This window comes from Dermacentor andersoni, chromosome 1 (genome assembly GCF_023375885.2).
Source record: "Dermacentor andersoni chromosome 1, qqDerAnde1_hic_scaffold, whole genome shotgun sequence".
Classification (NCBI taxonomy): Eukaryota; Metazoa; Arthropoda; class Arachnida; order Ixodida; family Ixodidae; genus Dermacentor; species Dermacentor andersoni.
In genome coordinates this window covers 265,358,007-265,371,138 of record NC_092814.1, presented here as the reverse complement: position 1 = coordinate 265,371,138, position 13,132 = coordinate 265,358,007, and the positions used below count along the sequence as shown (strand labels likewise).

Here is a 13,132-nt window from a genome sequence, read left to right as displayed (position 1 = left end):
GTGAAAAATCGCATCCATCCAGTTTCGTGCTCTGTTGCTGCTGTGTGCTGGTGCCCCATCTTGCTGATACCACGGAAGTGGAAGACGTGATAGGGGGACTTCACTGAGAAACTCATCCACCACTCCTTCCAGTATTTCGTCCATTCAATGTTGTCTGGTCAGCGTGTGATCGAAGAAGATGGGACCGATCATAGCACCGGCGTAAACTTAGAGAAACACATGGCAACTGGGACGAAACAAAATACAACTTTAAACATTTACACTGACGTTGTCAATTCACTTTTGTGGTGATAGGATTTGTTGCAAAAAAAAAAAAAAAGAACCATCTATGCATTTTGTCTACGCTAAGACAACAGCTATCACAGCTTGTTTTCGACTAACACCAAACGCGACAGGTTACTTCGGCCAAGGCGTGGCAGATAAGGCACTAGCTTGATCACGATGTTCTACAGCCAAGCTGTATATGGCTAGTCGATTGAAAAGAGAAGCGAAACTGAGACACATATCATTCACATGCATTTCACACGCCGTTGATAAAAGACTCTATCGAAGGGGTCACTAAAGCCTACAGGTTTTTTGGAGGGCCAAAAAAGCACGCAAAGCATTTTGAAGTGGGGTGAACATACAGCAACATATTCATTCTCTAGGCATAAGCTATCCATACCTTTAGAAATAATTGTTAATTCGCTACCTCCTTCTCTATAAAAAATATACCGTATTTACTCGCATAATGCTCGCACTCGCGTAATGCTCGCACCCCCCACATTGGCTATCAAAAATTGGAAATTTTTTTTCCCCGCATAATCATCGCACCCCCAAAATTACTGCCGCGAGCCGTCTGCTTGTCGTAGCGATCGCCATGGTTGGGCGCGCGTGCTGCTAGGCGGCGGTACTGTGCTATCATCCACTGCCACCGCCGCTACCGCTCATCCACTCACCACCGCTACGCCATTTTGCGAAGGTGTCTCCAGCTCTCCGGTGTCTCGCAGGCCTCGTTGCCTGCAGGACGTACGCAACGCGAGTAGTGGCGGGGAGGTTGCGCGCGGCAAATAAAGTGCTTTAGCAGCTTGAGCTTACGTTCACCTTGTACTTTCATAACGAAGGTAAGTTACGCTTGAAAGTAATGTTTTCGTTATATTTACAATTGCGGACCTGACAATCCTGATCTTGTACCCATTCATCTTTGCATTTAACACACCGATACGTTTGCTTGAAAATTTTCCCCGCATAATTATCGCACCCCCAAACTTCGCGTTGATTTTCAGGGAAAAAAAGTGCGAGGATTACGCGAGTAAATACGGTAATAAACTTTTTCCTGTGTACATATTTAAATATATTGTGTATGTGCATAGTGTTTAGAGTGGAAATTTAAAACAATGTTGAAATGAGAAAATACGGACGAGGCAGCCGCCGCTGGAAGTTCTAATGTGCTTGTTCTCCTATACTCAGGATTTGCAGAAATAAAGCGAAGTGTGAATTAAAATCGGTGCACGTCCGCGCCAACAGTGATACAGTAAGCTATTAGCCACAATAAAATTTTAAGTAACAAGGTCGAGGCAAGTAAAAAAAAAACCTCAAATGATGTGGTTGACAAAACTCTTGCAATGACACGTTAGGTGGAGGGGAGGCGGGTAGGCTTCGCCATCGCCGGGCGGGGGCGGGGAGGCTGAGCTCGGAGCCCCTCCCCCATAGTAGGTGCCTATGGGTAGCAATGCACATTTTTAAAACCTTGTAATAAATTACGCGCTTTATGTGGAGCACTTAGATGCATGAATTAATGATCAGAAAGAGCTACCTTAATGACTCAGTACAGTTGTGCAATATTGTCAAAATCGTTTCGAGTCCCTTTAAAAGGCCAAGAAAAAGGCCGTTTTACCTTTCTGCATGTTGGTTATATATATTGCAACTTTAATTTTTCTTTGGATTGCTTCACCCAGTATGCATTTCAGAATTGGCTGTCAGAAGACCAGGATTGGTTGGTGTGGAAATTGCCCTATAAGGGGCATAAATTTCAAATAAAGGAAAAACTTATTGTGACCAGACGAAGAAATGTTTTGAAACGAATGTACACCTGGCAGTGTTTCTTGAATATCGATTATGCCGCTAAGCTTTGGTCACACACGCAGCAAATTGTCACACACACACTTTGGTCACACACACACCCTATTAAGGGGAATGTACGCTGATTTGGAATATAGGTCGACCACTTGCTCAGAGGTACAAAAAAAAAAAATAAGAAAAAGAATTCTGCATTGCAGTGAACTACAGAACATGTTCAGTCAATTTGCTCATTCATCATCGGAGATGAAAACTGTGCATGTGAGTTGTCTGATCTGTCAGAACTGTGCAACTTGTCTGAAACGGGTACAAAGCACATTCCTTTGCCAGCTTCCTTTTTCTGTGGCATGCTGAAGGTAGTAAGATACTTTGCCGAAGGTTCAGTGGTATGCACATTTGCAGTCTGCAACTGACAGTTAGATAAAATGAACATAAACTTTGAGAAGAGAAGTAAAATTTGCAGGTCACATTCACTTTTGCATAGATGGCAGCTGCCCAATGAACCCTCTTATCAAACAACGGTACCAGGTGAAAGCGCAGTGCTGGATGTTTGGAAAGGCACATTTAAAATGCTTGTGAGTGTATTACCAGTTTGCCTGCCTCCTCATGGGCGACACATGGAAAACTGGCATCATGACACTGCTACTTTTAAAATGACAGCAAGCTCGTGCGCAACTATAGATGAGGTAGCAGGTTTGAGCCACAAGTGCAGGCAATGCGTGGATGAAAAGCTCCAGAGAATATGGCCAACCTGAACGGAAAACCTTTCTTTTCTTTCTTATTTTTTTTTTCGTTTCAGGGTGAAAACAAATAATGATGTAACAACTCGGTTCAAAAACTTCTGCCGAACACGCTGAGGTGTCGAGAGTCCACAATGTGCCCAGCCATTTTTGCTGAGTACTCATGCAGCTCTTGCTAATTGTGTTGTTGCACGTGATGTGTATGTGCAGTCATTACTTGTGATGAGACCACAGTGGCGCTGTGAGGTTGAAAGTTTTCTTACTTTACAATTAATGCTGATAAAATCTTCAATCAACACATAGCCAACAAGGGGATAATGTTAAGTCTTCAAAACTTGCGGTTGTGACATAACTTTCTCACCATCCCTTTTCTCTTTCTGTTTTCCGCATGTGTCCACTGTGGATTGATCTGATTTGCCTCCTGCTGATGCTTACAGTGGCAAAAAGTGCTGCAACTGAAACTCCTTTTCCTTTTTGTCCTAGACCCATGTGTTGTACAGCATTTTCCATGTATTATGTGTTCAGGTTTACTTAAGTGTAAGTGTTACATATCGATGGCGGCGATTCTTGGTCAGTCAAGGTTTCAAGATCACGAGAACTCACCAGGAAATAACAGGGGTGTAATGGGGTGAAAAATGTATGGCACTTACGGGAAAGGGTTCTGCATTTTTCAAATCTTTTGACTTATACAATATTTTGAGATATGCGATTCATGGGTTCACGGGAGTTTACTGTATTCAGTATTTGCACAGCCCTAATGTTCAGTGGTGTTAAAAAGTGAATGTAGCTCAGTTCTGCCTTAGTACCTCGGTTTCTTTTTGTGCCTTCTTGCTATTTGTTGAGTACCGACATGTCTGCACAGCACAAAAAACAAGCACAGAAGAAATAACGCAACATAAAGCCTTTGTGGTGTTCTTTCTTTTGTCCTCGTCTTTTTTGCTGTGCAGACATGTTGATATTGAATCACTAACTCACCCAAGCTTCCACTTTTTCAAGATCTTTTTGTTGAGGCTTTGTCCTATAAGAAATTATTCTGATTCCATGCGTATCACTTGTGTCACACTTGCAAGCATGCATTTAATAAATTACATGTTTGTGTTTTGCACAAAAGTAAAAAATTTTGAATTCCAGCATATTTGCATTAGTTGTGCATGTTATGTGATTTTGTAACATCAAAGTAAAAAGTTTACAAGGCTTGAAGCCTCAAATTTTAAGGGTTGCAGCCTGCAGCAGGATCTGCAATCAGCAGACTGGTCTGCTGTTTGGTAAGGCATATTGCCAACTGTAAAGAAATTTGGCTTTTTCATAAAGAAAGCCTATGCGCTTTAAGCTTTTACTATACATATTCCACTTGTACTGACCGTACATATTCTGACTGTATATATTCAATTTGTACTGTACATATTTCACTCGTGCAGCTCTTTGGAAATTCATTGTGTGTAAACTGTACCTTGGTTTCTGCATTGCAGGCATCAATACCTTGATCAACATCATGTCACGCTTTGGCCGACAAGAGGAGACGGCATCCAGCATCAGCCATAATGAGCGGTTGGAGTTTCTTGGTGATGCAGTGGTGGAGTTTCTCTCAAGCATCCACCTTTTCTTTATGTTCGCCGACCTTGAAGAAGGTGGATTGGCCACCTATCGAGCTGCCATTGTCCAGAACCAGCACTTGGCCGTTCTTGCTAAGGTAGGTTAAAGGTAAAACATTTAGAGCATCAGGGTTGCGGATGTTGTTTTGAACAGAAAGTTCAACAAAACAATATGACTTAACCTACACAGGCACGTGTATGTCCTGTTTCATTCTTTCGTCTTAGTGGTCAGAGGCATCAAAATATATCATCATTAGTGGCTTAAGTCACCGACCTCGGGGGCATGCGGATTTTACGAGAGGTGGGGTTGGGAGACGCAGAGCAGCACTTTAAACAGATTTCAATTACACTCTACCCCAAACTTAAAATAAAACTCACTCAAACTAAAACACAATGAAGAAATACTAACACTTATGCAACCTATTTGATAATAACTAAACATGTGCTTATACCGGCTACGTTAGTAATCCTGTGTGTCCCAAAAACGATTGTACTTGTTTCTTTGTCTTAGGCCTGCTCACTGCTTGTATCTTGTCTAGGATATTCTCCTTGGGCTCTACTTGTCCCATTCCCAATTTGTGTCCCAAAAATTCCACAACGTTGTACCCTAGCTCACATTTGGTTGGTTTTATCGTCAACCCCGCATTCTTTGCTCTCGTTAGTAGCTTTTCCAGGGCCTGAAGATGTTCATCCCACGTCTCAGTGGCAACCAGTATGTCGTTAATATACCGTATTTACTCGCATAATGATCGCACTTGTTTGTCAAAAATATTGACGCAAGTTCAGGGGTGTGATTATTGCGCAGGTTAAATTTGCCACGAAAAGAAACATGTTCTTTTTTTCATACCGAATTTTCTGCAGACTGACAAGCAGGCGGCTGCCGCTGTCAGTACGGGACACCAAAACAAAAATGGCAGCCAGTGGAGCAAGCCGAACGCTATTATTTTTCTTCTCATGAGTACATTACGCGCATTGAAACAGTTTCTTCCGTATCAGTAATGAATAATATCGTTAATATTGGCAAGTTTGCGCAAATAACATAACCATGTCCTCTTTGAGGGGACAGAAACAGAGATGGGTGCGCTTAGCTGCCAGTGACAGAAACACATGGCGGGCATGCTGTGGAAACTGCGGCATTTCTCTTCACTGCTATCCTAATACGGCATGTTTCCACTAAGGGTGGGCAAATAGCTGCGTTACAAGCGTCAGCGTATGAATAGGGTACACTTCTAACGTATCAGTGTAAATGTGGCTACTATCGTTGCCTCTTGCGATTTGTTGCGTGCCCACGAGTGCAGACGAGAAGGATCGAAAGGCGCCCTTTATGTTGTTGTTGTTGTTGACCAAAACCATTGTGAAGCCTACAAATAATAAAGCCGAGGCAAGTTTGGTAGCAGCTTTTTTTTTCATGGAAGTGTGGAAAGTGATGAACGGAATGAAATGAGGTATTTGCTTAAGAATGTTGGGTGCGTGCAGACCGCTTGGTATGTCTTCAAGAGTCGTTCGCGTAGCATTCGACAGATGGTAAGCGCGATCATCATTAGCTGGACTTGGCACACGACATATCGCTGTGAGAAGTTCAGGGTTCAATCATTACACGGGAAAGAAAAAAAATCGAATTTTGACAACATTCAGGGGTGCGACCATTACGCGAGTGCGATCATTATGCGAGTAAATACGGTAGTGTTCAACATGCGGCACACCATGTAGGACCCGTCTCATCAGTCTTGTGAACACTGCCGCCACTGTCTTTAAACCGAATGGCATATACTTAAATTGAAATAGTCCTTTCGAGCCCGAGAAAGCTGTCTTTTCTTTGGACGCTTCTTCCATAGGAATCTGCCAGTATCCTTTAAGCAAGTCCAATTTTGAGAAATATATCTTATTTGCCACTCTTGCTGCTAGCACGTCTATTGTCTGTTTTCAATACCTTGTCCTGAAGTCAACACATACTCTATTAGAACCGTCGGCTTTCTTAACCACCACTAATGGTGCGTTATAAGGAGAATTAGCCCTTTCTATGATTCCTTGCCTCAACGTCTCGTCGATCTCACTTTCAATCACTTCTTGCATTGCAAGGGGTAGCGGATATTGCTTTACATGCACTGGTTCCTCTGTTGAACGCTGTAGCTCACGCCGCACTACTTCTGTCTGCCCAGGGAGATCTGAAAACACTTTCTCGAACTTGTGAATCAACCTTCTCAACTTCTCTACATGTGTTGCAGCTAGGGATTTGTTCAACCTAACACTCTCTACCCCCATGGTCTTCTTATCGATATAAGTGTGCATGTCCCCGTGGTCCTTCTCTTCGGCAATCACCATGCAAACTCTAGTCCTCGCCTCGTTCTTCCCCTTTTCTATCTCCGTTCTTTCTTCATACTTTTCCAACATGTTGATGTGTAACACCTTCTTACGGTCTTGAGCTGAGATATTGCTATACGCGTGTGGCATGTGATTGTTCGAACAAGGAGCGTGGGCGCCATCACTCGAGAAAAGAGGAGGAAGAACGAACTGGGCTAGCGCTATGCTAGACGGCTCCTGACAACTGCAGAGCGCAACTGTTCGATTACCAAGCGCGAATGTCTTGCTCTCGTCTGGGCTGTTTCAAAGTTCCGCCCATATTTATATCGCAAGCCCTTCTCAGTAATCACAGACCATCATGCGCTCTGTTGACTTTCGTCGCTCAGGGATCCTATGGCCGGCTCGGTCGTTGGGCCCTCCGACTACAAGAATATCCCTACACAGCGACTTACAAGTAGGGACGCCAACACCAGGACGCAGATTGCCTCTCTCGCTACCCAGTTGAAGACGCGACTTCTACGTCTGATACTGACACTGACGCCTGTGTTTTCTGTTTTTCCACTGCTCCATGTCGCCGACGAGCAGCGCCGTCACCCGTTCTTGCGTACCATCATTGACCGCCTGGAATCGTCACTTGCCAACAGTTCCCTTTTCTGATTCGCACTTCAAGGTGGCATACTCTACCGCCACAACATTCACCCCGACGGCCCTGCATTACTTCTTGGGATCCCTAAACACCTTTGCTCGGATGCTCTCCTCGAACTTCACGAACTCCCCACTGCCGGTCATCTGGGTGTGTCACATACCTACGACCGGATCCGCTGACGCTTCTTTTGGCCAGGGCTTGCTCGCTCCGTTCGAAGATACGTAGCTGCTTGTGAGAAATGCCAGCGATGCAAGACACCATCAACATTCCCGCGGAACCATTCTTTCGGGTTGCTTTGGACTTGGCCCTTTTCCTCTTTCTACCTCTGGGAACAGGTGGATCGCTGTGGCCACGTGCTACGCCATTACCCGAGCGCTTCCTACAAGCTGCGCCACGGATGTCACCGATTTTCTTCTACGCGACGTGATTTTATTACATGGAGCTCTGCGACAACTCACAGACTGTGGCCGGACATTCATATCGAAACATGCACGCGAAATATGTCTCTTCAGACCACACTGGCTGGGACCTCGCTCTAACGTTTGTCACATTTGCTTATAATTCCTCACGCCACGACACAGCCGGTTATTCCCCATTTTTTCTTCTGTTCAGTCGAGAACCAGCACTGCCCCTCGACACAACGCTCCCTGTTCACGCGGCACCGACCAGTGAATATGCACTTGACGCCATTGCCCGCTGTGCCCACGCAAGGGAAATAGCCCCTGACCGCCTTCTGAAATCTCAAGCGAGTCAAAAGCGTTTGTACGACTGGTGACACCGAGACGTGCACTCCCCGCCTGGTTCTTTGGTCTTCTATGGTCTCCGTCGCGTCAGGTCGGGCCTGTCAGAAAAACTGCTGTCTCGTTACGAAGGCCCATACCGAGTGCTTCGGGCCGTGACTCCCGTCACCTAGGAGATCGCCCCTGATGCCCCATCTGCTTCCCAGTCCAGTGTTATTGTGCACGTTACACGACTGAAGCAGTATCACCCTCCCAGTGATGACATTTAGATGCTCCGGGACGTCGCTTCTGTCGCCAGGGGATTATGCTACACACGTGTGGTATTTGATTGTTTGATCGAGGCACATGGGTGCGATCACTTGAGAAAAGTGGAGGAAGAACGAACTGGGCATGCGCTGTGAATCTAAGTGGTCAGCGCTGCAACCGCTGTTATAAATATAACCTGTAAATAGTTGCTCGTCTTACTGACTCCTCCTTCGCATAACAATATCATAGTTCAACTCATTTTTCTCTTGGTTAATCGTAAAAGGTCCCTTCCATTGCATAGGCATCTTATTATTATCTGTGGCCAGTAGTATCAACACCTTGTCTCCCGATTCTAACTTTTGGTGCGTTGCTTTGCGGTCATAATATTTCTTCTGTATCCGTTTCGCTTGTGCCAACTTCTCGTGGGCCAATTTGCAGGTTGCCTCTAATTGGTTTTGGAATTCTAGTACATACATGTATGTGGTCTTTTCCTCATGGTCCAATTCCTCTCTGGACCACAGCTCTTTCAGAATGGTTATTGGTCCTTTAACTGCTCTCCCGTATAGTATCTCAAATGGGAATAACCCTAAGCTAGCTTGTGGCACTTCTTGGTAAGTGAACAAGAGTGCTGGCAGATACCTAACCCAGTCTTTCGTTTTTTTCTGACACATCCTCCTTAGCATTGTCTTCAACATTCCGTTAAACCTCTCTACCAAACCGTTTGCCATCGGTTGATATGGATTGGTTAGCTTTTGATCCATGGGCAACAGTATATTTACCTCCTTCATAACTTCCGATGTGAAATTCGAGCCTCTGTCACTCAAAACTTCCCTGAGCATGCCATACTGGGCAGACTTCTCCAATAATGCTTCGGCCACCCGAATGGTATCTACCGTTTTCAGCGCTACAGCATCAGAGTACCTGGTAGCTACATCCACTAGCGTGAGCACATACCTACCGTATAGTGCGGAATATAGGTCGAGGTTATTTCCAAAAAATATTACTAAAAGGTCAGCCCTCGACTTATATACCGGCCCTTGGCACAACATGAATAGTTGTCTGGCAACATGTAGGAGCGCAGACCTGTCGGCATCCGCATCGTTATCGCCCCCTTGGTGTCCGACGCCGAAAGAGGCTTTCCCGCGGCATGTTGTCGTTCGCGTGAATGAAAAGGACTATATGGACGAGGCCCTCATGCTCAATTCGATTAAGACCGTCTATAATCGGCGACCCGGCGCACTCCTGCGGTGTCCGAGCATGCTCGTCTTGGATGCCTTTCGCGGGCATTTGACCGCAGGTGTGAAGCAGGCACTCCACGACGGGAGGACAGAACTCGCCGTCATTCCGGGAGGCATGAGCTCAACACTTCAGCCACTGGACGTCGTGCTCAACAAGCCCTTTAAAGACCGTGTCCGTGAACAATATAATCAGTGGATGGCCGGCGACAACCCGACGACCCCAATCGGCCGGCTGCACAGGCCGCCTCTCGCCACTGTGGCCACATGGGTGTCGCAGGCTTGGCGCTCACTGCCCGACGATATGGTGGTGCGGGCATTCAAGAAGTGTTGCATTAGCAACTCCTTGGACGGCACCGAGGATGACATGTTGTGGGACGCAGCCAGCGAAAAGCAGTCGTCTTCGGGCGAGAGTTCAGACAGCTCAGTCGAATGATCATGTGACAGGTTTGGCGGCACCACTAAATAAAACCAAGTTTTGTGCCTTAAAATTTTTATATTGATTTCTTTGCTTCAATGTAAGGGGGTCGACCTATATTCCGCATTATACGGTATTTCCTTTTCCAGACACTGGACTAATAGGCCCTACAATATCAATCGCCACTCTGTGAAATGGCAGCTCGACAATGGGCATCTTTCCTAGAGGCACCTTTCCTACACGTCCCTTAGCCACCGTCTTTTGGCATACATCACATGATTTCACATACCGTTTCACATCACTGCACCCCGGTCCAAAGGAACTCTTCTGTGATGCTTTCTAACGTGTTATTATTCCTTGGTGACCTGCCATTACACTGTTGTGCCCTATCTTTAGTACTGTATCCCTCAGCTCCTTCGGGGCCATCAACTGTAGTACTTCCCTACCTGAACTAAACACACACTTCCGGTACAATAGGTTATTCTTCTTTATAAACTTCACTAATGCCCTACTCCTTTTCCTTCAAACCAGTTCCCCTATCTTTAGTTCACACTTTCGTATCGACGCATCCTCGTTCTGCAATTGTTTAAATTCTGCTGCGGTTATATTTAATCCATTAATGGCTGTCATCTGCAATGCTGTCAGAGGTTTGGTACTACTTCTGCTTGCTCATGTTTTTACTGCAGCCGCTACATCGGTCTCTTGTATCCCCTATTTTTGCACTTCTGAGTGTTCTTTCTCTTCCACGTCCTTCCCTGTCCTCTTCCAACTTGAGTCTGGGTCGTCTGCCTTCTTCACCCCAGGTACATTTCCCACAATCAAATCATAAAGGGGGTCCTACACACATCTAGCAGTGACCAGCATTGTAAAAAAGAGTGTCGATATTTGAATCCGTGCCTCTGGCAGATATTTATCGGACTTATCTACCAAGATTACTGGTTTAGAGTACCCGGCCATCCTTTCTGGTGGCACTAGACGCCTCCTTACTAAAATGGTATTGACTCCCGTGTCTCTCAAGACTGTAGCTTTGCGTCCTTGCACCTCGCCTTCCAGTACAGGCATGTCCTGCTTTCTCTGTCCATCCTCTCTTGACCTCACTATACGTGCCGTCTTATCCATGGATCTAGTCCTGCATTCGTCTGCCCTGTGACCTTTCTTTTGGCACAACTGGCACGCCACCAGTGCTTCGTGACGATTGCCTCTCATTCGGCAGTTCACCGCTAAATGACCTAACCTGTTACAGAAAAACATTTCTGCAGTCCCCTTTGTCTGCTAATTTGCCCCTGGTTCTTCATCTCTCCTACTGTTGTCGTGTGCGTATCTTTGTCGCCCTTTCCCAAATTTTTCAATCCTTGTGCCTCTACGAACTGGTCTGTTTGTCCTGCCATCTGCTCCACAGTTTATAGTTTGCTCTCTTTAAGGAATATTGCCAAACTGCTGCTACACCTGGCAAGAAATTGTTCACCCACGACTTTGCCGCGAACCCCTTCATGTGTTGTCCGTCTCTGACAGCTCTATCCACCTCTGAAAATAAATTGTTAGACAACACGCAAACTGCTTGCCTGTTTCTGAATCTTCAGGCTTACCTTACGTAAACTTCTCCCAGAACCTTTCTGCGGTCAACTTGAATCTCTGCAATAAAATTTTCTGCACTTTGTTATAGTCTAATGACTCCTCTGCTGGCATACGCCCAAAGACACTCAGAGCCTCGCCCACTAAACACAGGCTTAAATCTTTAGCCCACTCGCTCTTCTCCCAGCGTTGCCCGACTGCTATCCTTTCAAACCGATGCAAATACGCATCCAGGTCATCCCTCCATTCATCGAAAGGTGCCACCAATTTCCTAGGGCAAATCTGTCTTGGCCTGGAAGAAGGTGAATCGGATGGCGCCGATCCGGGTGTACTAGTGCTATCACGAGAGCCCACACCCATCTCTGCTAGTTTTATCTTCAACTCCAATATGTCTTTTTCTCTTTTGTGCTCTTCGCGCGTCCGTTCGTGTTGCTTTTCTTTTTCTTGTTGAGCATACTTGAAGAACATCGTCTCATCCTTCAACAGGTTTAAATCTTTAGCTATTGCAGCCAAACATTCCCACTCCATCTCTAAACCACCAAGATCAGTGACAGGGCCGGAATAGAATCCTGGAACAGATCCTGGCAGGCTCGCTCATTGTCGTGCGTCACCGATCTTGGGGGCTTGCGGATGTTAAGAGAGATGGGGCTGAAAGACGCAGAGCAGCACCACAAACAGATTTTAATTACACTCTACCCCAAACTCAAAATATAACTCACTCAACCTAAACACAATGAAGAAATAATAAGCACTTATGCAACCTACTTGATAATCCACGGCAACCGCATTTCGATGGGGGCAAAATGCGAGAACACCCATGTACTTAGATTTAGGTGCACGTTAAAGAACCCCAGGTGGTCAAAATTTCCAGAGTCCCCCACTACGGTGTGCCTCATGATCACAAAATGGTTTTGGCACAAAGTGGTTTTGGCACATGAAACCCCATAATTTAATTAAAATTTACTTGATTATCACTTAACATATGCTTATTACCGGCTATGTTTGGTGTTTGCTACGCAAAAGTCAGGCCACCCTAGCCTATGGCTGCGACGCTAATAGAAAGGACCATTCTTACTGACTTTCGTCGTCGCACGTATCTACCGAGTCTGAAGCGTGTTGGATTTTCATCATAGTCAGTGTTCTCGCCAACTCTGTAAATGTTGCTGCCTTGGTGTTAGCCAGTCAACTCATCCATATGTGATGCCAGTGACCCGAACTCCGTTGGTGACGTTGCACTCCGGCCTCACCGGTTAGGCCTAACTCCGGGTTCTGCCGCTACTTCGAGTGCCGATGAGACGCCCCGGGGACTATCGTACATGCTGGTCTGCTTCTGAAGGGTGATCCTTCCTGGACTGCCCGGCACTGCCATGAGAGGCTGCAGCAAGTCCAAGGAGCCGCGCTCGAACATCGTCGAGGTCCACGCCCACACCTTTGACTGCCAGCATCACAGACTGGACCGAACCTCCATGGCTCCCGTTACCAGTGCGATGGTGATGCTACAACCTTCTTGGCCCAGAGCCACGTCGATAATCCCCAGCTTGGCGCCATTTCTCCCTAGATCACAACTCGGGTCACACGCCTCGA

At 46.0% G+C, this 13,132-nt stretch overlaps 1 protein-coding gene and 1 long non-coding RNA gene across 5 annotated transcripts in view; one reads left to right on the top strand and one right to left on the bottom strand.

Annotated features, from left to right (window-relative positions):
* The window catches only part of drosha (ribonuclease 3 drosha), a 268,462-nt gene that overhangs the window by 149,942 nt on the left and 105,388 nt on the right, over positions 1 to 13,132 (top strand). For all 4 annotated transcript variants that reach the window (XM_050196330.3, XM_055063089.2, XM_055063088.2 and 1 more), the window contains one exon: positions 4,268 to 4,488. In XM_050196330.3, coding sequence (XP_050052287.1) covers positions 4,268 to 4,488 — 221 coding nt within the window. The remainder of the gene's footprint in view (positions 1 to 4,267; positions 4,489 to 13,132) is intronic.
* LOC129380894 (uncharacterized) overlaps positions 1 to 13,132 on the bottom strand; it is a 100,428-nt gene that overhangs the window by 13,376 nt on the left and 73,920 nt on the right. The window lies entirely within an intron of this gene.